Raw genomic sequence first — 26,378 nt, 5'->3', positions numbered from 1 at the left:
GGCTTTTAATATTTCGCACGTGCGACTCAGAAAAAAAAGAACGAATTGTCTAATTACATACAAAATTAAGGTCCGGTACTAGGTGTGATACTTGGAGGCACTTGCTATTACGACCTTTATTGTCTTGTATTGCTGGATGCACACTTAGTTTGAAATATTGCACAAAGAACAGGCATCATCAAAAATACTACTTAGTTATAATCCTTCATGGTATTCTATTCGTGCATGGATCTAGTATTCCAGGTGGCAAGGTGGTCTTGAGGTTAACTCTCGAATGGTACGTGAAGCTGGAGGTCCCGTGTTTGAGGAGAGACACACCTTCAGGAAATCAAAGAACCAATCACACTTATCAAAAGAGTAGGGTCCATCCTAGCCTGAGTAGTTCAAACCTCACGATCAGTCTGATCCTAAGCAGCTTAGACCTACAGTACAAAACTTTTGCGTTGCACATGAGGGCGGTTTAGTGGTTAGGCGAAACAAAAAAGCAAAAAGACATGCGTTCATGACCCAAAGTGTAAAACAATTACATGTAGTTACTGAAAGATATAGCTTTTCGTTAGTTGTATCAAACCTATTAAAGTTGGAGTTGTGAAAATATAGGTATTTGAACCTTCGCCCCGTCTGGCATTGGCTTCAAAACAAAATGCTGACATGATAATCAAAATACTTCTTTCTTTTTTTTGACACAGTTATTTGTTTAACCCTGAGGTCATGGAGCTGACCGGACCGGTAGATTGTCATTCTCATTTTTCCAGGAAGGTACGTAAAACAAGAAAACTGTTATCGTAATTGTTGAACCATTTTAGATACTGATACATAAGCTTTCCAATGGCATATAATACAATGCAATTGAAAGAATGGTAATGGTGAAACACCTGTATGATCCACCAAAATGGACTTTCCGAACAACTATTTCAACATTCTAGTCTTTCACCATGCCCAATGTCTGATTGTTGATTATGCGTAAATTTGAATATCAATCTTATATTTTTGTCCTGAAATTTAACACTAAATGTATCACTAAATTTCCTGTCAATGTCTTTAGAAGACGCGTACGACGCCGTCATTCAAGAAAACTAAGGTCCGTGGCGTAGCAGATGTACACAAGGGAGACCAGATTGCGGTTGATAGAGTTGGAGGAGCCTACAAGCATCACATGATTGTGATTGAAGACCCCATAGATCTTAGAGAGGTAACTGTGATTCAGTATACAAATGGTGTTTTACCTGGTGCAACGGGGATACTTGCAGGCAGTGGTAGGTCAGGAATTCCTATTGCTGTCGTCCGTAGAGACGCGGAGGATATTTCCTCGGACGTGAGCAAGGGTAGAGTATACCGCATAGATTATGACAATGAGTGCTTCTCACCCGATGAAACCGTGAGGAGAGCTAAGAGCAAACTTGGTCAAGGGGGATACTGCGTGTTAAACAACAACTGTGAGCATCTTGCCACCTGGTGTAAAACAGGTAGGTCTAGAAGCTCGCAGGCCGAAACAGCAAAGACTGCATTAACCGAAAGCGCTAAATCTATAGCTACAGAAGGGATAAAACAGGTGGCAAAGAAGGGATTTAAAGCTGTCACCGAAGAAGCAGCAAAGCAGGCTTCAAAGGAGGGGGCTAAAGCTGTCACCAAAGAAGCAGCAAAACAGGTAGCAAAGGAGGGGGCTAAAGTTGTTACCAAAGAAGCAGCAAAGCAGGTAGCAAAGAAGGGGGCTAAAGCTGTCACCAAAGAAGCAGCAAAACAGGTAGCAAAGAAGGGAACTAAAGCCGTCACCAAAGAAGCAGCAAAACAGGTAGCAAAGGAGGGAGCTAAAGCTGTCACTAAAGAAGCAGCAAAACCGGTAGCAAAAAAGGGAGCTAAAGCCGTCACCAAAGAAGCAGCAAAACAGGTAGCGAAGGAGGGGGCTAAAGCTGTCACCAAAGAAGCAGCAAAACAGGTAGCGAAGGCGGGAACCAAAGCCGTTACCAAAGAAGCAGCAAAACAGGTAGCAAAGGGGGGGGCTAAAATTGGCATTAAAGAAGCAGCAATGGCAGCAATGACAGAATTGGTTGAGTCTCTTGCTACGGAAGCAGCAAAACAGGTAGCAAAGGAGGGGGCTAAAGCCGTCACCAAAGAAGCAGCAAAACAAGTAGCAAAGGAGGGGTCTAAAGCTGTCACTAAAGAAGCAGCCAAACAGGTAGCAAAGGAGGGAACTAAAGCCGTCACCAAAGAAGCAGCAAAACAGGTAGCGAAGGAGGGAACTAAAGCTGTCACGAAAGAAGCAGCAAAACAGGTAGCAAAGGAGGGGGCTAAAGCTGTCACCAAAGAAGCAGCAAAACAGGTAGCGAAGGAGGGGGCTAAAGCCGTCACCAAAGAAGCAGCAAAACAGGTAGCAAAGGAGGGAGCTAAAGCTGTCACCAAAGAAGCAGCAAAACAGGTAGCAAAGGAGGGGGCTAAAGCTGTCACTAAAGAAGCATCAAAACAGGTAGCGAAGGAGGGGGCTAAAATTGGCATGAAAGAAGTGGCACTGGCAGCAATGACGGAATTTGTTGAGTCTCTTGCTACGGAAGCAGCAAAACAGGTAGCAAAGGAGGGGGCTAAAGCCGTCACCAAAGAAGCAGCAAAACAGGTAGCAAAGGAGGGGGCTAAAGCTGTCACCAAGGAAGCAGCAAAACAGGTAGCAAAGGAGGGGGCTAAAGCCGTTACCAAAGAAGCAACAAAACAGGCAGCAAAGGAGGGGGCTAAAGCTGTCACCAAAGAAGCAGCAAAACAGGTAGCAAAGGAGGGAGCTAAAGCCGTCACTAAAGAAGCAGTAAAACAGGTAGCAAAGGAGGGGGCTAAAATTGTTACCAAAGAAGCAGCAAAACAGGTAGCAAAGGAGGGGGCTAAAGCCGTCACCAAAGAAGCAGCAAAACAGGTAGCAAAGGAGGGGGCTAAAGCCGTCACCAAAGAAGCAGCACAGGCAGCGATGGCTGGAGGGGTCAAGTCTCTTGGTACAGAAGGGGCAAAACAGGCAGCCAAGCATGGAGCCAAAGCTGGCATGATAGAAGGTGCCAAATCTGTAGGGAGGGAAGGAGCAAAGGAGGTAGCAAGGGAGGGGGCTAAAGCTGCTGTGGAAGAAGTTGTAGAAGAAGCTGCTAAAACTGCCATGAAGGACACAGCAAAGACAGCAGTGAAAGAAGGTACCAAATCTGCTGCTAAGTCAGGAGTGAAATCTTTCGGTACGAAAATAATGGAAAAGCAGGGGAAAATCGGCATTGCGCTAACAGTGGCAGAGGAAAGCTATTACTTTGTGAGAGGCACTTGGGAATCAATGGAGAAGTGTGATAAAGGCAAGATTTCCCCGGGTGAGTTTGTTGGAGAGGTAGCTACCCATGCTGTTAAGGGTGTCGCTAGCGGTACCGCCACAGTTGCTGGAGGTACAGCGGGACAAACAGTAGGAAGTGCCGTGGGACTATTTGTAGGCGCACCTTTGGGACCCTTGGCGCCGGCCGTGGGAGTGGTAGGGGGTTTTATCGGTGGTGTGGTTGGAGGGATGGGTGCAAAGGCACTTGTAGGGTTAGCTGGACAGGCACTTGCAGATTTGATCAAGTAAATATATTAAGCTTTCACTATACTAACGTTGATTATGTTGATACCGTTTTATCTATGCACAAACATTTGCTAGGGAAGGCTATGCTACATAATTTTGATTTTCCATCATTTGAGCGTTGAGTATAGAAAGAATAATCTTACTAGCCACAAGATAAGCTAAGATTAAACACTAAACGTATCTTATATATTTACTATTGTTTTTGTGCACCATAATACTTTTGTGTTGGGTTTATGTTTCATCACAACCAGTCAATCTAGGACAAGGCTTAGATTACTTTCACACTATTATTTTTCTAGATGGCTGAGTGCATTGTATATATATATAATATAATGTAATATAATATATATATATATATATATATATATATATATATATATATATATATATATATATATATATATACAAATGAATTATGTTTTAATTTTGAACATTATAATCAGTATGTAATTCAGAACTGCAATATTTGCTATTTGAGATGGGTGTAGTGTTAGTTTGGAACTTTAATTACTTTTCTAGATGGCTGCATTGTACATGTATTGTGATTTGGTTTTGACAATTATAAGCTGTATATAATTTAGGACTGCACTGTTTTCTGAGGACTCCCTTGTCAAGGTTTTGTTTTTAATAGCACATGTACAAATGTAGCAGCTCATAGTAACGAAATGTGCCTAAGAATTTTTGAAACTGGCAGTTCAGTATCTATAACAATGTTACAGGCACGCATATGTTAGAAATTGGAGTCTATATTTCACGTCACTGCTGGATTCAAAAACAGTGCTAAAGACCTAGGAAATGATCAAATATAGCTGACTTTATACACACGTTAGGAACTGACTATTCAGTAATCATATAACAGGTATATTTACACACATTTGTATACATAATATATAGATATGTGAATATGTCATGGGCATATATATGACAGATATGTACTTTGTTAGCACTTAGAAGCATGGCAAAGCAGTTTAAAGTTTGCCATTATACAAGTACTATATAATATAGCCAATAGTTTCCATGGACAATCATAATAAAAATAAACGATTCCTGTTACAACAAATTGTGTTAAAACTAGCCACGGTCTTACCGAAACGTTCGTAACTAACTGTGGGGTTCGACAAGGCTGTAATCTGAGCCCAACACTGTTCAATTTATTCATAAGCGATTTGACGGAGGAGTTTGATGACCATTTGTGTGATCCTCCTAGCTTACATAACATGAAGGTGTCATGCTTGTTATATGCAGACGATCTAGTTCTTTTCTCTGAATCCCAACAAGGTCTGCAAACCTCTTTAAGTAGATTAGAAGAGTATTGTAAATTGTGACAATTGAATGTGAATCTCAAGAAAACTAAGGTTATTGTATTTACTAAAGGAGGTCGATTACCGAAAAACTGTCACTTCCTGTTCAATAATAATATGGTCGAAATTGTAAATAACTATTGTTATCTAGGCATTGATGTAAGTTCAGCTGGCACTTTCAAGGCAAACAACAAATACTTACACAGCAAAGGCATGAGGGCCCTCTTTGGAATTAATCAATCACTTTATCAAGACGACGCTTCAATTTATGTCAAGAACAAACTCTTTGATGCTTGCGTAAAACCGATTTTATTGTATGGGTCTGAAATATGGGGATCTTTCAAAAGTCCAAAATCATCCCCAATTGATGCCGTGCACCTGAAATTCTGCAAACAGACTTTAAATGTGCCCAGATCTTCTTGTAACCTTGCTGTGATGGCTGAATTAGGGAGATATCCCATGAGGTTAGAAGCGTCACTAAACGCCATTAAACACTACCTCAGAATACGCCAGAACGTGCCAGCTGACAGTCTCTCCGCAGACGCCCTTTTGTGCCAATTTGATTTAGATGCGGTAGGTACAAAATGTTAGGCTGCTGATGTGCGTAAGGCACTAGAGGAATGCGGTTTTGCTTATGTTTGACATTCTTCCTTGTCTTCTACCTTCAATTTGCCCCAAATTATATCTGCCATCAACCAACGTCTTAAGGACATGTATCTCCAGTCTTTTATATCAGAAATGCGGAACAACAACAAATTACGGACATACAGATTATTAAAAGATACTTACCACGAGGAAAAATATCTGAAAATTACAAACATTCGACACAGAAGGCACAGAACAGCCATCACAAAACTCCGGAAAAATTCACACAAACTCCACATAGAAAACGGCAGACACAACCGCATTCCTCTAGATCAAAGGATCTGCCAATTGTGCGATTTAGATAAGATAGAGGATGAGTATCATTTCGTAGTCGATTGTGCGTTATATAGTAATGAGAGAGATTCCCTATATTCTTATATAATAGATACGTTCCCTAGCTTTGGACATTTAAATGAAGCAGATAAATTCATATTTCGTATGAAACTTGACAAACCATGTATCACTAGTTCTATATGCTCCTACATCTATAACTGCGTCAAGAAGCGAGAAGAAGTCGAACAATGTAAATAGTAGATCACATTAGTATGTATAGTTTAAGTATCATTGCTGTATTCTTTCCCTTGTCTATTCATGACCTGTACTTAGCTTGTTAAAGCACAAACGTACAATAAAGGTCTTTCATTCATTCATTCATTCAACAACAAATATGTGCATCTCGTGAGACCTATGGTCTCCGTTTACAATCAAAATTATGTCACTGATATGATGAATAAGACCACACCAATTTACTTTCTTGGTTCTCAGATATTTTAAGGTGAAAATTTAGCAAGCAGACATCATAAAATCAGAATGCACGGAGGAAAACTGTCTGATTATGTTTGTAAACCACTTCATAAAACGAAGTGCACTAAGGCATCAAGTGAACATGGTCCTCACACATTTATGTTTACCGAAGGAAAACATAATGTTTTTGCTCAGTTTCCTCTTCTCCAAACACATAAGGTCAATGACCTGGACCAGACGTCTCTCGCCATAGTAACTGGTGTTGGGTTACGTCATATTGCAATTTACTAGCAGGAGGGATTTGTCGGATGTACTTTGTAGAACCTGTGACATGTGCTTTCAGAGGACACTGTGGCCTTCCACCTCTCATTTTCTTTGGCTCTTATTGTTGTCTTCACCAGTTGCTTCCATTCACTTGCTGAAGGGAAATTCGTCGTCAGCCAGTATTCTTCTAACCATCCTTCCAAGCCATATTCTCTTGCTACTTCAAAGCACTCACTGACTAGACCTCTTGCCTTCCTATTTGTTCTTCCTAAGACGTAGGAGTATAGCCTGAACAAGAAGACCTTCTTCGCCAGGATTGTGTTGCGCATAGAGACAAGTCTCCCAAATAGGCATAGTTTGAACCTGTCCAGAACTGATTTCAGGCTCTCCATTCCCAGGGCACCAAGGCTCGCCGTTGTCTCTGTCTGGAAGTGCATGCCTTGCATGCGCTTAACTCCACTTCTATGTACTCTCTCTAGTTTCAAGAGATCACTGTTTGACGGGCTCCAAAACTCACTTCCGTGTAACATGCTTGGTATCACTAGTGTGTTGTATAGGGTTTTGGAGATTAAGGGGTTAGGTTGCTGTCCTTCACTGCCTGTTGCCAGAATTGCACTAATCCTTCCCCTTCCCTTTCTGCAGGCTTGCTCAATGGTTTCCGTTGATGAAAGTTTGGCTGAATGTTGTACTCCGACATGAGTCACCACACTTGTTTCTGGTATTGATCTTGTGCCCATTCTCCAGCAGTAGGATGCATTGGGCGTCTGCTGTATGCTACTTGTTGATCCAAATACAACACATTTACTCTTGTCAGGGGCAAACTCAAAGCGCCATTTTCTTCCATACTGGGTCATGGTGTCGATCATTCTCTGCAGGCCCATCCTTGTGCTAGCTAGGAGACAGATATCGTCCGCTAATGCTGGGGAAGCGCAGCACATGCCTCCCATGCACACTCCACCTGGCTGGGCTTGTAGTTCTTCATGCACGTCGTCAGTAGCTAGTAAGTAGCAAGTCAGAGATAAAATCCCTCCTTGATTCACTCCTCTCGTTGTGTTGAACTCTCTTGATAGACCACCGTTTAAGAGGACTGCGTACGTACAGCCTGTGTGCATGTGTTTGAGAAGTCTCCATAGCTTGCCATTTATCCCTCTCCCGTACATTTTAAAATAGGTCAGGAGTCTAATTTTACAAATAGGTCAGGAGTCTAATACCAACAGTTTTTAGATAAAATGGTCCGCAATTCAGTCTGTGGCTGCAATGTACTTTTGACTCGATCAAACTGATCAAATAAACCATTCATTCATTCATTCATTCATTCATTCATTCTTTAATTCATTTTAAGCTTTGAAAAAACGCCAAAATGACCAATTGCTAAGCAGTATAAATAAATAAAAATGAAAAAATGAAATGAATTAGATTCATTCACTTATTCATTAGCCAGGAGAAAAGAGTTCGGAAAGCAGCGTCAATGGAGGCAACAGGACTACGATGACGCACCACCGCTTCAGCATCCCGGATGGAGACGTCATCCCTGTCCTGTACATGACCTGGTGGGATATAGACGCCACCTTTCACGTGTACTCTTTGTACGGGTCCAAACCTACCGTAGAAAAGTATGCCGAGAAGACAGTCATCCAGGCTAAAGGCGGGTTAGAGGCCTGGCTCGCAGAGAAGGACTTCACTGTCACATTCACACCCAACACCACACGCCGTGGTGGTGTTCTCTACATTGGTGTACTGAAAATAGGTAAATTACAATGATTTCTATGTTGTTATGTGCCATATCTTTTATCTTTATGTTTAACTTATTTTGGTTTGGTTTTCCTTTAATGCCCAAAATCATGATAATGATCATTCTGACATACTCATTTTCACTTGAGAGAAGTGAGGAAAGTGCCAAGTGGTGTAAAGTGCCTTTCCCAAAGGCACAATGTCGGTTACTTGGAAGGATTCGAACCGGGACCTCTTGGTTCTGAACCGAATGCCACTCGTTTTGCCACATGGCCCCACAATTTTGCAGACAACGTTTGTTCATTGTGCTGTTCTCAGATCGTGCCGGTTCTTCACCTCAAAAACCGAACCGGGAGAGAACCCCCAACTACAGGCTGCAGATGTCAGCTGTCGGCTGTTCGTCTTGGGACGAAAATAACGAACGATGGGGGCTGGAACAATGCGATGTGAGTCACGTCTAACTTAACTCACTTTACCACAGACGTTAGGTCCTCCTGTGCCTATAAGCACACTGGGCAGCAAGTTTACATCTGTGTCGAGTGGCTGCTACCTCCTCGGCTTCTTCCCAGGTGATGTTAGCCATCTTGAGGTCCTCCTGAAAGGTTCTTCGCCCTCTTCCTTCTGCCCCCTGGTGGCACCCAGGTCATGGCAGTCTTTGAGTGGCGCTGGCTTGATAGGCGTAGGATGTGGTCTGCCAGTTACATCCTCCTGCCTGTTATAATGTCCCCCACAATGTACAAATTATAAGAATTTTATATTTAGACTAAAAAGACAATATCTATGTTCCCATGTTTTTTTATAACAAATACATGTTTGTCATAGCAAATCTAAATGTAGTTCTACGTTGAAAGGAAGGAAACCCTCCAGCTTTTATGGACGATATTGTTAAGACCTGTGTATCACTTGCTAGTAGAAATTTGATTTACATGTAAGTATACATGATATAGCAAACAGAAGTACAAAACATGTGGCCAAAAACTTTAAACATTAACGAATGAACCGATGATGATCATTATTGCAGTGACATGATTTCCCTTAGTTTGTTATTTTATTGGGATCTCCATTAGTGTTTGTTACAATTGACACTATTCTTCATGGTGTCCATACAGTCAACACAACATAATCAAATACAAAATAACAAAAACTTAGGCAATATTGGTATTTTGAAAATAAGCAAAAAGATAATCAAAAGTTATACTTATACTTAAAAATAAATGTTGGTACATGTATATATTTTCCAAAATCTCTCAACATAAATCAGGCTAAACTCCATATAGAGAACAGCATCTTTTACTGTGAATGTCGCACTAATTAAACAGAAGCACAAAGTTTCATGATATGAGCAAGATAACAACATTCAAGATATTAAATATTCAGGAATGAACTGCCATTGTTATTGCCACAGCCATGTTTTCCCTCATGTTCTTAATAATAAAATTAATGTAACAGTTACACATGTTTTTTTTTTTCAAAATTAGGCTAAACTTGACATAGGGATCAACATTTTCCACTGTGAATGTCGCTCAACCGGGACAAGCATTGCAGTCGGCACCATGACCCTCCCCACCACGAATTCCATCGACTTTCTCAACGCGTTCATGAACTTCAGCAACCTGAGTGACAACGCCGTAGTGCTCTCTATCGTTTTGTCTGAGTACATCCTGTACATCATAATCATGGTGCTCCTGTGTGCTGACTTCAGCAAGTTAAGGGTAAGTATGTGGTGTAAAAAGCAGTTACTCAAGCAACTGGATATGCTTTTGGAAACGGTCGGACGTTTCATCTAGTATCCACTAGCTTTCGTCAGTGAGTGAGAGACCAGAGGAGAAATGCAGGTTTACAAGCACAAACTATTGATTGATATGCGAATTGAAAGTGAAAACAATTTTTGGGAGTCTAAAAAGATAGACAAGTCAGGACAAGATGATGCAAATTAGTCACAAAGCTCCTCTGCATGGTCTCAGTCACTGACGAAAGCTAGTGGATACTAGCTGAAACGTCTGACCGTTTCCAAAATCATATCCAGTTGCTTGAGTAACTACTTTTTGGCGTATCTTAGTATCTGGATGTCTAACCTTCATCGACGTATGTGGTGTGCTTTGTCTGATATCTTAAAAATGTATTCTTTTAATAATCACTTCTGGGTCGGAAGTATAGTTTTTCGGCAGTGCTTGTGTATGGATGTAGATGGGATTCTATGTTTGAATTCTATAGTGACAATGGTTGCTAGAAAGTGGCAGGTGTTTTGACAGTTACGATGTAATTTATAGATATAGGTTGTACAGCACCGATCTTGTATCCAACCGTACGCTAATGTGCAGTGCTGCTAGATTTCTATTTTGTCTTTTTGATTTATTAGCATCCACTAATTAATATGATCTAGTTGATATTAGTGTATAAACATAATTTTGATTATTATAAATTTTAAAGTAGATTAGTTTGCTAGAGTCATTAAATATTTGCATTTTATAGTTCTATTTATGTACAAGTTGCCATACATATACTTTATGCAGGTTCTCCTTCATCGGATACATGTATATAATATTATATATTAATCAAATATTCCCCATTTTGTGTACTTTAGGGTAAAAGATCCCAGGACCAGAAGACTCTGCCCAAAGTGAGCCTGATCCCGCCAGACCGGATGCCCGCACCTCACGTCTATCAGCTCACGGTCACCACCGGGTCCATGTTCGGGGCAGGGACCACCTCACGGGTCGCCTTCCAACTCTTCGGGTCAGAGGGCACGACCCCGATCAAGATGCTGAACCCTGGGGGAGAGGTCAGGCTAATTCTTATGTTCTCCTTGTATATCTTATAGGGTTTGTTGCTCTTACCAAACAATTTCCATAATCAGGCCTAATTGTTTATCACACAGTTCTTAGATGGAATTTAAATCGGAAAACGTGATAACTGGAGAACTTGTAATAACTCCTTTTTGGCATTGTTACGTGAGAATTCATAAACCTGTCTTCTATATGTATTTAGTACATTAATGAGATAGAGGTTTTATCATTTGAGAGAGAATTATTTTTTTGTAAATCTAGTAAAATTTCGTAAAGGAATGTCACATATTTGATAGTATTGTGTGTATCATGGTTTTTGATTGGACTATTAGTCTTTTCAAGTACTATATACTTAGATAGTTCCATGATCATTTAGGCTAATCATGTCAAACGTTATGTCAATGCTAGGTGCTGGTAACATAAAGTAAAACATTATAAGGTGTATGATAGAAGTGCAACACAGAAAGATGATTGTTATACGTGTTGTATGTAATTTTGTCAATCGCTTACAGGCTTTGGTTCGTGGAAGTACTTTACATTTTATCATGCCTGTGCGAGAGTCACTTGGAGAAGTGATGTCGTTGCGCATCTGGCATGATAACTCTGGGGAAGGCAACACGTCAGCCTGGTTCCTCGGAAATTTTCTCGTCAGAGATGTAGAAAAGGATGCAGTGTAAGACCCTGAAGACATATCCCGCCTTCTGTTTGGCTGCTATTCTGAACTCAGTCTTTTGATGAAGTTCTCCTTCAATCTTATAGCCTCAAGGCATGTTGAGCATGCAAGAAATTCTGTGAGTGTGCAACTTTCAAAATGTTCAGAAAAACGGACTGCCCCTTGAGTACATGTACAGACTCCAAATTACGACTAAAATACTTTGCTTGGTGAAATGGGACCAATGGCAATATCCCCTTTACCTCGCTCCAATACACTACGATTTATGTTAACAAACATTCAACTTTCAAACCATGTATGTATTCCTGGTGACCTCATCCTATTGTATTGCCTAGAGCATGCCAGTTCGCAACCCTGACAATCAACTGAAACCGAATCTCCTCCCGTCCCTTACAATCTTCGCTGCTCGTGACAAGATACACATTCAAGGCATCCAATGCAATTTCATGGCAGTAAATAAAAACATATTCTTGTTGTGTGTAATGAGAAAATCCATTCATTGACATTATCTGCCATTTCTTAGCACCTTTTTGTCATCATCATTGTATTCTTAAAGTGTTTGAAATAGCCCAAACAGACTACGTGAGGTGTCTCTTTATTTTTGGGTACCGCCCATAAATAGCTAGCAAGCAACCGTTTTCCGTAATTTTTACATCACAAATATCAGCAACCTTTTGAATCGGATTGATTCAACTTGCTACAAGAGTGAGCAGAAAATCTAACTTCTTTGAAAATTAAACTTGTTTGAAAATCCAGTTTCGTTGCCCTGAAATTGTACTGGATGCCTTTAACTAAACCAGCGCCATGATGCTTTCACAAACGATAAATTATGATTTTTTATAGGACTTACTTCTGCTGTCACGACTGGCTGTCAGAGGACAAAGGTGACGGAGAGGTGCAGAAGGTGGTTCACGCAACCCCCCAGGAGGAGCTGAGGTCCTTCAGTAACGTCTTTACTGAGGCGACCACCAACCTGTTCTACGATCACCAGCTGTGGACGTCTGCCCTTGTAGCACCACCAGGTCTGAATATTTCTTTCTTGGCAACTTCATGATTTTTCAACTTCATAACTACATAAAAGCAACTACATAAAATAATGGAGCAGGTGTAATTGTAATATTTCTGTTTGTAAACGTCAAGAAACTAGTAAGCTTTTGTAGCAATTTTTTCACTTTATTTTAGATAGTGGCCGAGTCATACAAAAGACTTAAAAATGCTACATACTGCTTTCTCTGCTTAGTACTAGGCCTTTGTGAAAAAAAAGTTATACACACACCACTACCGGTGGACTAGCCCTCTGCTGTAGTGATTGCAAAATGATGTGGCCCAAGGTCTACTGAACTGGAGATGGGCGCCGTCCTATGCACCACGTGGTGCGGGAAAGACTTTAACTTTAACTAAACGTTTCCATCTAGGTTCCAGCTTCACCCAGGCCCAGCGTCTGTCCTGCTGCTTTACTCTGCTGAACACCATGATGCTGGCCAGCGCCATGTGGTACCAGACAGATGACACAACTGCTGACACGAAAGTGTACAACCTGGGGATCGCTCATTTCACAGTAGAGGTAACAACAAATCAGAGATTTCAAACTAGTTCCAGGGTTGGAGAGCTAACTTTTTTTTATCATTAAGAGATGCCAATGTCTTGTTTATAAAAATTAATCATTACTGATGAGGACAATGGATAAACTGTAAATACATGCAAGTTTTGTATTATAAAAGGATCACAAAGAATTGTAAATACTGACGCAATTCAGACCTTTGTCTGCAATGTGGTATTTGAAATAAACGTTTCAAAAGTTTCAGGTGCAATTGCAAGTAAAAGTACTGTACGGGCAAGTGCATGTGCCTCTAGACTTGCCGATTTGTTTTGCAAGGTATAGCCACTACGGTGTTTCGAGCAAGTCAAACCACCTTTTTTTCGATAAAGCATCCCAAAATGATCAACTGAAAAATAAGATAATTTCTTGGTGGTAGTAAATGTGGTAGTAAAATCTGACGCCTTCTACGGGAACTCTTCCGAAACTTTATACGATTTACTATGCATCTAGGTTTTTCTGTATTATTTTTATGTGTCTAGAGTTCTGTATTATTTTGAGATGTATTGTGTTTTATTGCTTCTTAAAAGAATAAAGAAAGAATGCATACGATAGTATATTGAAACTTTATAACTTCTCTATTACTCAATTGTGTAAGAACATGTTTTTTTTCTTTTTCTCAATTACACGCTTGAATAGTCATATCATATGATGCAGCTGATGTATAAAATATCCTCATAAATTATGCAAATCACATCCATATTTCCATAATTATCACAATTATGACCCTGGCATGTCTAAATCATGAGATATTAAAACTTGAATTCCAGCTGCATTTCAAGTTTTAATATCTCATGATTTAAACATGCCAGGGTCACGAAATTCAAATAGCAGTTATCTATTGTGCAGGGAAAGAAGTGATGCGAGTTTGGTTCCCCTAGCTGCTTGCTCTAAAACTACAGGGGCGGTTGTTTAGAAATATTCAATAGAGGATAACTCAAGAAACGGTAGACGGATCGTCATGATTTTGGTATGTAAGTAACTCAAGTGGTGCTTGACATAATTGTGATAATAATGGAAATATGGATGTGATTTGCATAATTTATGAGGATATTTTATACATCAGCTGCATTATATGATATGACTTGAGGCTATTGTCTAAGATTAAGCAATCTCTAGGCTCAGACACCCGCTGTAAAATAAGATAAAATAAAATAAAAAAGAATAGAATAGAATAGAATAGAATAGAATAGAATAGAATAGAATAGAATAAAATAGAATAAAATAAAGTTTTCTGTATTTCTACAGGAGCTGTACACCAGCCTTATGACAGCCTTGACTGTAGCTCCGGTCAACCTGATGATAGTACAGCTCTTCCGCATGGAGGCACCACTGGCTGTCAGCACTCCGGAGATGTTAGTCACTATGCAAGGTATGAAAATATTTTGTCACAAGGAACAGGCTTTAAGTGTCTTTTGCTACAAAGATTCACGTTTGAAAGTCATGTTTTTTTGTAAGGAGATGAATCTGTTTACCTGTACTTAGCCCGATAGGGCATGAATACACAAAAAAGGTTAGCTGATAAATTGTTGAATCCCAGGACGTGTGAAGAAGCATCTGCACCGCTGGACTAAGTACGTGGCGTGGATGACCGTGTTCCTGGCGTCCACCGGCTCTGCGTTCTTCGTGCTGCTGTTCAGCATGGACTGGGGGAAGGAGAGGAGTGACGCCTGGCTGAAGGCCTTCGTTCTGTCCTTCATGGGCTCCAGCTGCGTGATGGACACTCTTCAGGTAATGATCGTGGTTTTTGGCGACGTCTCAGGGAGGAGCCTAATGTGACAGTATTGTGTGAAATTCGCAAAAATTCTAGGAATTATACAGTCATGGAATTTCCACAGGAATGTCTCTCAGCTCTGTTTGTTGACATGCCCACATTCCTGGAAACCCTTGGGAGAACCTGTCTACCCTACATGTAATTTCTATGACCCCGGGGCTCATTCACTATACACTCAGGGGAGGGGAGGGTACAAGGCTTCCTCAAAATCACGAAATCATGGCAGTGGCATGCAAACAGTACCCTTTACAGCAACCACCGTCGCCATAGCAATGTATGTTTTCATTGCCAGTCTTGTTAATAAATTAATTCTACCCTGTGTTCCAGACTCTGGCAGGGCTGGTGCAGCTAAAAGACAGTTTTAGGCTAGGGAGATTTTAGCCAGCCAGGGAGATAACGTTGGCCACAAGAGAGCTTGTATCTCGGCAGCCATAACTGTCTTTGGCTGTCGAACAAACGTGCTGCCAGCCCTGCCAGATTCTGGTACATTTTACCAAGGACCAAGGATATTACCTAGCCTGGTATCCATCCCTACTGTACTGCGTTTTCTGTTGCCAATAGCTATATGGTTTTATCAATGATCATGATTGATGGAACATGTACATGCATTGTTCTCTGCATGTGTATCAAATAAAACATGATATGTGACACTATGTTGCGAGACCAAATCATCCATACATGATAATATTATGCTATCATCAATGATATCTTGTAGTCATGAATGTAGGACAGATTGTTTTAGTACTTTTGTTGCCATACATTGTGTTGAGCAATGTGTGGAGCAATAAAAATGATTTATTCATATCTGGTCTTGGTCTTGGAGGTTAAGGTAGCCAACATCAACTTGCTGATGATTCTGCTACACTGTAGTATTTGGGTTGTAGAATTCGGACCATCGCACAAAGGGGCATGCCCCTACCCTTTTTCGAAAGGTGTGGTGGAATCTTTAACGTGCTCGAGGTGTGGCTCTCCTCAAACACGGGACCTCCAGTTTACGTCCTATCCGACGGACGTCCCTAACCGAAGCTAGGTACTCATTTACACCTGCGTGAAGTGAGGAAATTCGTGTAAAGTGCCTTTCCCAAGGGCACAAGATCGGTGACGTCGACATGGGTGGGGATCGAACCCTGGACCTCTCGGTCCCGAGCCGAACGCGCTACCGCTGCGCCATACGACCCCACGTATATCTAACGCTTATAATATCATGAAAGTTCACCTGTGTAAGTAGTTACATGTTTTAAGTTAAAACGTTTGGTCCCAGTGACAAGCTTCACTGGTTCAGTCTACTGAGGAAGATCAGAGTGACCGGTCGAAAGCTCTAGGCGAGAGAACCTTGTTGTGTTGGATCAAGAGTTTTAAGTTTAAACATGTCTAACTTTTGTCATGTCAGATCGTGGTCCTTGCTGTGGTGCTGTCTGCAGTCTGTAACCTGTCCTTCCTCATCAAGCCGCCGTCTATAAGGAATGAAGACCTCAAACTCAACCTGTGGAACTCTGCAGGTTGGAATTCTAACATATTGGAGCAGTTAATTTGTTTCTTTGAGCCTTTGTTTATTCATGAAAATAACTCAAATCGGTCTGCTGACAGCTTTTCATTGAGCACATAATTTATGGAAGGAAGAGGTCTGGGTGCAGCAAGATACAGGTTACATGATTGAGGTCCTGTTAGAATCATTAACTTACAAGTAGTCGTAAAAAAAATCTATATTCTTACTAAGTTACATACTACGTGGTTTTCTAAGAGACAAAAAGAATAAAAAAATTAGAAATACCAGAATTTTACCATTTATCTGTACACCAAACAGAAGAATTCATTGACACGTTTTTCAGCTGACAGTTATTTTCCCCAGAGTAAAACTTTTAGACGAATGAAATTAACCTCAAAAACACACTGTTGTGCTATAACTGTTGTGTTTCATCATGACTTTGTTTGAACATCCGTAAAACTCTCATGACAAGATAATGATGATGTTTTTTTTTTCTTGCAGCACCTAAAAAAATCCGCCCACCTACCAAAGCCAACTGCCAAGGAGCTAGAAAGAAACGGGAACTCAGTAAGAAGTCAGCCTCAACACTCAAGGAGCTTCTTCTCTTGTTCATCTTTGTGGTCGTCCTTTTCTACATTGCCCAGGCAAACAACGACCAAAACATCTTCTATGAGAAACGCACACTGTCCACCTCTGTTCTTCGTGGATTTGACGAAGTGAGTAATCAACTAGAGAGGCCACATTCGCAAAGCTAATGCATAATGTTAACCTTCACATGGTCTAGCCCAACAAACTACAGCTCTGTTTATTCTTACCCAAACAGATTTGGAAAAATGCTTGGTGTTTAATGTAACCCAACACCACAGGATGTCTGATACAGTTACCTTGGTGACAGACGTCTGGTCAAGGTCATTGACCTTATGTGTTTGGAAGAAGAAGAAACAGAGCAAAAACAATATGATTGTTTCCCTTCTGCGTAGGTAAACATAGTTAATGTTATTGATTGTGCTCAGTTCTTTGTTCTGGGTCAATCACTGGAAAGGGGGTAGTATGTTAGGGCATGTGCACAAAGTAGGTTGATATCGGAATACTGCATGACCCAATGTTGAACTGGAACAAGTCTGCTGAATTGGAACAAGTATTAGTAGTCTCCATTGCAGAGCTTCCGATGAAGACAGAGGCCCACTACTCATGCATGTTACTATAGCTATAGTATACTACAAATTCCAGAGGAATCGCTAGAATTTTTTGCAAGATGCTTAGTAAACAAACTATACTGTTTATCTAATTCAAAAATTTAAAGTATTTGTATATTGTTTGGTTAGAGTAACTACATGATAGTATGTTCTTATTGAGTTCATATGCAGATCCATTACCCATTGACACATCAATCTAGATCAAATTTGTTTCTAATACAATCATGTATTTTTAGGTTTGCCACTCAGGCGTTGTGAAAAATGGTTATTTTTACATACAGATCAGGACTCCCGACCAGTTCTACACGTGGGCTGTTGAGGAAGTGCTGCTGCCGACCCTATACCCGTCCGCCTGGTACAACGGCAGGAAAATGAAGTTCTTAGACCGGCAGTTTGCACAGAATACCGAGTCCTTCCGTGTCGGCCCTCCTCGCTTTATGCAAGTTAGACGACGTCCAGGTAGGGACAGGAAGGAAAACATATTGTTTTGCCCTGTTTCTTCTTCCTCTTCTTCTCCAAACAAATAAGGTCAATGACCTGAACCAGACGTCTGTAACCTTGATACACCATGTTGAAATTTTGTAGCAGGATTGATTTAGACTCCTGTCTGACCATTTATTTGAATATGTTTGTCAATGAGTAAGAATTAACAGAGCAGACCTATGCGAAGGTAAACATTATTCATTTGATTTGCAAATGTTAACTTTCTGGTTAATCTTTAGTTTTCACTGTTTGTTGGGTGATCTGGTTAACCGTGTGCTTCAGAAAAGTCTTTTACCCTTTTTGTCATTTTCCACTTTACTCAAAATGTCATTGAATATGTTTCGCTTCCTGGAGTACATTTTTAAGGTACATTTATCGAACTGCTTGCGAAAAGTGATTTATGGAATCTGATAGTTTGAAACAAAAGAAGGGAAATACCTGAGTACATTTACATCATGATTGGAATCTGATAGTTTGAAACAAAAGAATGAAAACACCTGATTGCATAAACATCATGATTGCAATATTACTCAATATATGATTGTATGACAGTACTTACTCAAGTATTACACAATGGTTTACATGTCATACCATGATTACATTGATGGCGAGTCTATACCACACCAAGAGCATACCAGGCCACAACAGAGCATACCAGGTCACAACCCTTTGATCACCTTAACCCTCAACAGTACACCTTCCCGGAATGATTAATCTGTACACCTGGGGTCCGCGCGGACCCCAGAACAGTTTTTTGCTAATTTTTAGAAATTATCAACATGCTACCAGCTCAATTGTTTTGCAAACTGATGTGGGGACCTCTGTGTCCACATTACATACAAAAATCATACATTTTGAACTTTTTCTATTTTTTGGTGAAGAAAAGAAGACAAAAAGAAATACCCGATTTTTAAACCCATTTCAGACTGAAGGGGCTTTTGAGGCCCAACTTCGATCTCAGATAGCGGCTAAACGGCTTGCGCTAGAAGTATCAAATTTGGAGACCTTTCCTAAAATGTCTCTGGAAAAACGTTCATATTAGTTTGATACTAGTAAGTTGATGTTTTTTTTGTGTTGCCATGGCAACGGGCTATTTTTTTTGGAAAATAGAAGTAATTTTGGTTTAAACATAAGAATATTCTGAGTTTTATATTAAATTACACTTCTTTTCCAACATTAATAACATATTACATAATTAGATATAAGTTAAATCATTTAATATGCATAGAATATGCCAATTTGATGACGTCATTGGTCAAAATCCAATATGGCGGACTATATTATTAGCTCTGACGTCATATGACGTCATAATTACACCAAAGTTCTTAAAATCTAATTCTATTACTACACCATTCTCTGAAAACTTGGTAGACATACGATGAGTGCATAAAAACATATAAAAACGGAAATAAGGTAATGTATAAGAACGCCAGTGTATCCATTATGATCGAAAGCCGGCTGGGGTCCACGCGGACCCCAAAAGAAAATCAGATATAATTGTTTTATAAATGGTAGAAACGGAGTTTTCTGCACTGTATTGAGAGACAACTTTGTGGGTAACAATTACCTAAAATTTCAAAAAAAAAATCTTTAGAAACAAAAAAGATATTACAGAATATATAGTGCTGGGGTCCGCGCGGACCCCAGGTGTACTGTTTAGGGTTAAACCTGATCCTGGCCACTCACTCCCAACCCTTGTTGCTGAGGACAAAGTATATCCTATTGTAAGTATTCTACTGCATAACCAAGAACTCCTATAACGATTGTTTTCAATGCAGATGTCAGTACATGGAAGACTGGTGCTGGCCTAGGCTGGAGCCTGTCTGTACAGAACATGTCCTATTCCTGCTGGCGATTTGCGGTTCCGGACCTTCTGAATCAAGCCAAGTTTCAAACATTCAACTGCACCAACCACCACTCCCTGGACTTGCCTCTTGATTATGACACCGCTGCGTCGTTCTTCCGTGCCTTGAAGGACTCTGAATTTCTGGACAAGTACACGGTTTCCATGGCGATTGACATAAACTTCTACAACCCCAGCCTGAAGCTGTTCAGCGTTGTGCATCTTGTCCTAGATCATTCCGGAGTAGGGAATCTCGCGCCAGTGGCAACAATCACTTCGTTCGGCCTGTTTCAATACGAAAGTAACGCTGACTTTGTGAACTTGTTCATACACATTGTATTCACACTGCTTTTCTCAGCAATGCTGTTCAAGGAGGCAAAATTGGTGAAAAACATGGGATGGAAATATTTTACTTCGCCCTGGAATGCCCTCGGATGCCTAAGCCTCATCAGCACGGCAACAGTCATCTCTGTTTTCATCAAGCGATACACCGTGGCATCTGATACACTTGCAGTGATCGCCAAAACTAATGGTATGCCATCCTATGCATTACTGATATACATGTACATAAAATATCAAGGTCTTGTATCTTTAGTATGTAGTTCACCAGAGTTGATGAATTACATGTGGAAATGTTTAACTGTTTTCCAACTACATTGTACAAAAAAATTGACATTTCAACTGAATCGTTCAGTCATCCTGTTAGCTTACTACATCATGACGCCAGTGACACAATCACTGACTTTTTGCATGTGCGACATCAGCAAAGAGTCATTAAATTTGATAAAGTCGATATTGCCCCATCCTCATCCCCATTTGCCATTTCAACAGGATATAGTTTTGGGCTCTGTTGTATGTTACATATTTTCTTGAAATGAAATTATGAATAAAACGGATATCAAATACAAGTAATGGTTCCCACAACGCAAAAATAGGTAGATATTTAAAGGACTGCTTTGTTAATAGAAAAAATACAGAAACTTGTGATTAGCCCACTCGATTGTAACACTTTATCAAAGACTTGTGCTAGCCCTTGTTGTTTGAGTAATTAAGATATATTAGGTTTTATTCGACATTAGGTCCTATTCAACACATTTATTTCATTATGGGTTCACCACACCACGAAGTGGTGTGGTGAAACCATATTGCTTTTTCTGATGTTTCTTCTTCTTCTTCTTCTCCTCCTCCTTCTCCTCCTGCCATTTTTAAAATGGATTCAGCTTCTTCATTTTAGGGCCCAAGGTCCTGAAATTTGGTATGGAGGTACAGTGGGCAAATACCCCTAGGCGTTTTTTAAATTATTGTGATACAGGCTTTTAGAATGGTTTTATTTGAGTTTTTTGGCTGTATTATAGCAAATGTATTACTGTGTCAGTGGGCAGTGTTAACCACATTTGGCATGAGTCATCACAATGGAATGCAGGGCATCAACCAATAGGCATGCAGCTTTCCTCTCTTCTTCTTGCTGATTGGCTGTTGGGATTTAACTTGATTAACACCTGCACAGACCATTTCCACCTGCACAGAGCATTTCTTGCTGATTGGCTGTTGGGATTTAACTTGATTAACACCTGCACAGACCATTTCCATACTGACAATATGTCTGTATTCAAGTGTTTTGGTAGGTATTTCAAGCTTTCCTGCTCCAGCATTGGAATGCGGGGCATGAACGTTTTTTTATTTATTTTGAAAATCAACAGTTTGCATTATGCAATTAAAAATCCTAACCAATAAAGTAGGAAATAGCTATCCAACTGTTGTTTTAGTTGTATGTTACTTCATATTATAGTTATATCTATGTAAATCATTGTTTTCCCTTGTGTTTCTCATTCTTTCCCTGCCATGACGTCGTAAAATGTGGTGAACCCATCGCTGTATTTGCTCCAAAGCAAATATTGGCCTTTCTAGTTGTTTGTTATTTTCTTTATGTGGCATGTCATACCTTGTACCATGTGTAATTGTCGTGCAATAAAGTTCGTCTTCTTATTTGAATGTTCAGTATCGTCAAAACGTGATTTTAACCTTGTTTTCTAACCTTTGGAATCAAATCTCGTCCAACAGGTGAGCTGGGATTTGAACGTTTTGTGGACCTGACAGCTGCTGCATGGTGGGATGCGTGTTTCGCGCACGCTGTGGGCGTTGTTGTGTTCATCAACACCGTCGCCCTGCTCCGTGTCGTCCGCTTCAGCCAGACCATCGGTAAACTGCTGGCTCTTCCCGGCATCATGAAGGATGAGCTCCTCTCGTTCTTAGTGGTTGCTGCCGTCGCCTTCATATCTTTCATCAGTGCAGGTATTAAAACATTAAATGAATGAATGTCATTGAATGAATGAGTTAGTGAGCAAATGAATGAGTAAATGAGTGAGTGAATAGATGAATGTTTTTATTGAATGAGTGAGTGAGCAAATGAATGAGTGAGCAAATGGTAAATGAGTGAGTGAATGTTTTTATTGAAATAATGAGTGAGCAAATGAATGACTGAATGAGTGAATGAATGGATGAGTGAATGAATGAATGAATGTCATTGAATGGATGAATCACAGTAATTTACATGTATACAATGGAAATGAGCGACATAACTGATACAGATCTACACCATTAATATCATATCCTTTATTGCATTGTTCCCCAAATGATGAGGGACCACTGAAGGCTGATAATAAGATTATGCTGTTGTTTCTGTTGTTGTCTCAGGATACCTTATCTTCGGGACCCACCTGAAGTCTTACTCCGACTTGTACCACACAACCTTCGCTCTCTTCGAGATGATGCTAGGAAGGTAAGATCGACTTACAAATGTGTAACCAGCAGGATAATCTGTATAGAACTTTTGATGGCTGCGAATCATGTTGTATAATGCAATTACTTCTTTCTTGGGGGAAGTATTGTATTGGGTGGCTCAGGTTCGGTGTGTGTGTGTGTATTTACTGATGTATGTTTGGGTAGAACAGTGGCAAAGGCTGCTAGAGTTGTAAATGGCTTTGACAGTTGAATTTCATAGATAGGTCATACTTGAAGGTGGCTGAGCACGTGCCAGGTTGGGGCATGTCATTGTGTGTAATGCAATAATAATTGTAGCTGTGCAAAAATTCAATAGGCGTACAGTCCTAATAACGATACGAAAACATACAATCCCCAATACAGTTACAATATGTTCATGAAAAAAGAAACAATAATTCAAGTCTGAAATCTCTAATTTTTTATGGTAAGTGGTTGTTAATCTCCAAGCAGATCTTCTTGTGGTTGCAGCAAAGAGAGTGTTAAATTGGCCAGGCAGTATCTATCTGCCAGACAGTTACTATTTGCCACCCCGTGTAAAGTTGGCGCAAAAAATAAAAGATACCGGTAAAAAAAGAGAGCCCCATAAAAAAGGCTAGACCTCTAGCTAGGAGAGAAGAACTTCAATTTTGTCTCATTGCCTGCTTTTGTGTTTTTTTTTAGGTTCTTCGCCAGTGACATGCTGGAGGCGAACCCTCTCATCGGCCCGATCTTCTTCTCCGCCTTTATGATCTGCATCTTCATCCTCCTGATGAACTTCCTCATGTCTATCGTCTGTGACGCCATTTCCGCCGACGTGGACGTTGACCATGACCATGAGCTTGCCGAGCACATGTGGAGCAGCATCTGTGCCAAGTTAGGTCTGCACAGCCCTCCCAAGAAAGAGGTCCAGGAACAAGGTAATTTCATCTATTTGTTACACTGTATATATCTTTGATTATGCAAATGAAGACTTGTTAAATAAAGACTAAGCTTTAACTTCCAACACTTAGATACAGAATTCGGACTTACCCCAAATTTTCGGTTGACTCCATCAACCTTGTTCACGGAATGGACCCGTCTACTCTTGAAATTTGGGGTAAGTCCCAATTTTGTATCTTAGTGTTGGAAGTTAAAGCTTACTCTTTATTTCATAATGATTTGTACCAACACAGATGAACTTTCATGCTAAATGAAGACATAGTTTGCATAATCAATACAAAAATGTTATAATTTCAAGGTGGTAACTGCCTGGAATTTCGTACTTGGGGTATTTAAGAGTTAAGTGAAGGTGAACATAACCTATTCAAATAATGACCTAATTTGCATAATGTATGAAAAAAGGCTAGAATGGCATTCTTCGTTAAGATATAAGAATGTCCTTTGGTCTAGAATATGCTTAACATATATGAAGCATGCAATTTATAATCCTACGTGCATAATCACGGGGATTAATATATATTTTCTGAGTCAGAAAGGCTAATATCATTTGGCGAAGGTATGAGATCGTATAGAACTCAGTTTTAATGCTAATCTGCAGCGGATAATACGGTGGGAAGGCAATATACATTGGCCAGAGGAGTGCCCATTCTGGCCAATGGATACTGCCTTGCCACAGTGCGATCTGCTTGGAGATTAGGTAATGCTTCAATCTATTACATTTTATTTTTATGTAGAATATGGTTGGAAGAAGGGGCCACTGAGTACTTCATGGGATATGTGAAAATCAAAATTTGCAATGACATTTCATTGAAACAGTGAAACGGTCCTTATAATGTTTTTACTGAATTGAAATGAGATAATCATTGCCACTTATATTGGCAATGCTTCAGTCTGCAAATTTCTGTATTAAAACATGCGGAGAAATTCATTGTAGCTTGAAATGACTGTTTAGGGTTATTTCATAACACACAGCTGCAAAACAACCTTGTCGGTACAAAATTCCTGTCATCATATTTTTAAGACCTCCTTCCAATATCACTTTCACACCTACAAAACTGTAATGTTTTCGATGTAGTTCAAAACTTTATTTACTGTACGGGTAGATTCTCGTATTCTCGTCATTCGATGACGAAGGACTACCAAAAAGATTCTCGTAATTGATAGATCAACTTGTCTTAGTAAAACATTAAACTTTATTCCAACACACTATTTACAGGGATCAAGTTTAATGTTTTACTATGATTACTACCAACACAGATGAACTTTCATGATAATCAACTTGTCTTGTTTGTATTTATCTTGGTTTTACCCTACTCGTAATTATGCATGTATCTTGTCAATGTGTTTTGAACTCGTTGTATGTTTTGAGTAGAAGGTATTATATAAGCAATATATATTATATAAAATTGTGCATTTTGCCCAATACTCAATAAATATATGTGAATAAAAAAAACTGATTTTGCACAGGTGAGCTGAAGCTGGAAAAGCTGCAGGAAAATCTGCGCATCATTCAGGAGCAACTTGATGAAAGCCTGGACATCTGTGACTCCTTCGTGCGTTCACGCCGTCGCCACAACTTGGACGAGCCAAGTACTAGTTCTGCTCCTCAGTGTGAAGTAAAGATTGTCATCCAGCATGCCGAGGATGACTAACTTACAGGCAAGCCACTTTAGATAATAGAGGCATCCACTGTGATTTCAGAGGAGCAAAACTGGAAATATTCTGAATGAAGTAATCTTTATGATAGCGACACATACTGCTTTACATTAGCGCATTTGAATCAGCATTTCATACTTTGGGCATTTGAAACTGCAGAAAGGAGTCCTTTATTTTTGAGGTGGTACCCTAAAATCAGACCAGGGCCCTTTCAGTAACGATTTTCCGTCAGAAGTTTGGGAATTTTTGCTCCAAGAGGGTCAATATACATTGGGACAGTGTTGTTTCAACTCTCTATGTAGATAAATGACTAGAATATTGGCTTTAAAAAGAATCGGGTTTCCAAGCCCTAAAACTGCACTGGCTGCCTTTAAGTTTGGTATGCTCTCTCGGTCACTTCCCTGGCATAATAATTTCATTATGGCTAGCACCCACATGTATTGACAGCACATTGGTAGAACACGCTGCTCCTGCGCAAATCCCGTAATGTATTGTTAATTTTGTATTTGTTAACCGTGTTCATTCTTATTGTTTTGTTTTGACCTATACTTAGCCAAGTGTGGCAGAAATGTGCAATAAAGGTCTTCATTCATTCATTGTTTATAGCACTGTGGCAGATTATTTATTGTATAAAGGAATTAAAGGATGACATCCCGTATATAGTTTCGTAAGTAAGACTTCAGCGATTTGTACCTCTATAACGGGAAGCATTCACATTTTTTGGGGGTAATTTATGTTATCTAATGGTCACATTTCAGATTTAGGTAAAATTGAGAAATTTTACATATCAGAGAATCTGACACCCATTTACTTGATCTAACCTTTAAAGTAGAGTTATGTCCTTAAATGTTGCATGAATTGTGGTAAATTAATTGTATGACATGTAAAATACGCATGCAAAGTTTCCATTATGTGTCTCCGTGATGTAC

At 39.9% G+C, this 26,378-nt stretch overlaps 2 protein-coding genes across 2 annotated transcripts; both read left to right on the top strand.

Annotated features, from left to right (window-relative positions):
* Nucleotides 1-711: 711 nt before the first annotated feature.
* On the top strand, nt 712-7,190 carry LOC109476996 (axoneme-associated protein mst101(2)-like). Its single transcript, XM_019778009.1, has 4 exons — nt 712-729; nt 1,046-1,957; nt 2,054-3,398; nt 7,168-7,190. Exons 1-4 carry the CDS (start codon nt 712-714, stop codon nt 7,188-7,190), a joined length of 2,298 nt encoding a protein of 765 aa, XP_019633568.1.
* Nucleotides 7,191-9,809: 2,619 nt separating this feature from the next.
* LOC109476995 lies at nt 9,810-25,445 on the top strand. The gene is made up of 13 exons (XM_019778008.1): nt 9,810-9,968; nt 10,862-11,038; nt 11,555-11,715; nt 12,559-12,737; nt 13,131-13,279; nt 14,561-14,684; nt 17,074-17,288; nt 18,050-18,227; nt 20,030-20,337; nt 22,161-22,386; nt 22,789-22,873; nt 23,536-23,771; nt 25,261-25,445. Exons 1-13 carry the CDS (start codon nt 9,810-9,812, stop codon nt 25,443-25,445), a joined length of 2,382 nt encoding a protein of 793 aa, XP_019633567.1.
* The last annotated feature ends 933 nt before the right edge of the window (nt 25,446-26,378 follow it).

This window comes from Branchiostoma belcheri, unplaced genomic scaffold (genome assembly GCF_001625305.1).
Source record: "Branchiostoma belcheri isolate BF01 breed outbred unplaced genomic scaffold, Haploidv18h27 scaffold4, whole genome shotgun sequence".
Taxonomy (NCBI): Eukaryota; Metazoa; Chordata; class Leptocardii; order Amphioxiformes; family Branchiostomatidae; genus Branchiostoma; species Branchiostoma belcheri.
This window is presented reverse-complemented; position numbering and strand designations above follow the sequence as displayed.

Bases quoted from the DNA above. Each gene is read 5' to 3' on its own strand.
- LOC109476996 (XM_019778009.1), top strand. The intron at 1,958-2,053 runs GCCGTTACCAAA...GAATTGGTTGAG, and splicing joins TAGCGAAGGCGGGAACCAAA to TCTCTTGCTACGGAAGCAGC. The intron at 3,399-7,167 runs GTACAGCGGGAC...CCCTTTCTGCAG, and splicing joins TACCGCCACAGTTGCTGGAG to GCTTGCTCAATGGTTTCCGT.
- LOC109476995 (XM_019778008.1), top strand. From the start codon at position 9,810: ATGACCCTCCCCACCACGAATTCCATCGACTTTCTCAACGCGTTCATG. The intron at 11,716-12,558 runs GTAAGACCCTGA...GATTTTTTATAG, and splicing joins GATGTAGAAAAGGATGCAGT to GACTTACTTCTGCTGTCACG. The intron at 14,685-17,073 runs GTATGAAAATAT...TTTTTCTTGCAG, and splicing joins GATGTTAGTCACTATGCAAG to CACCTAAAAAAATCCGCCCA.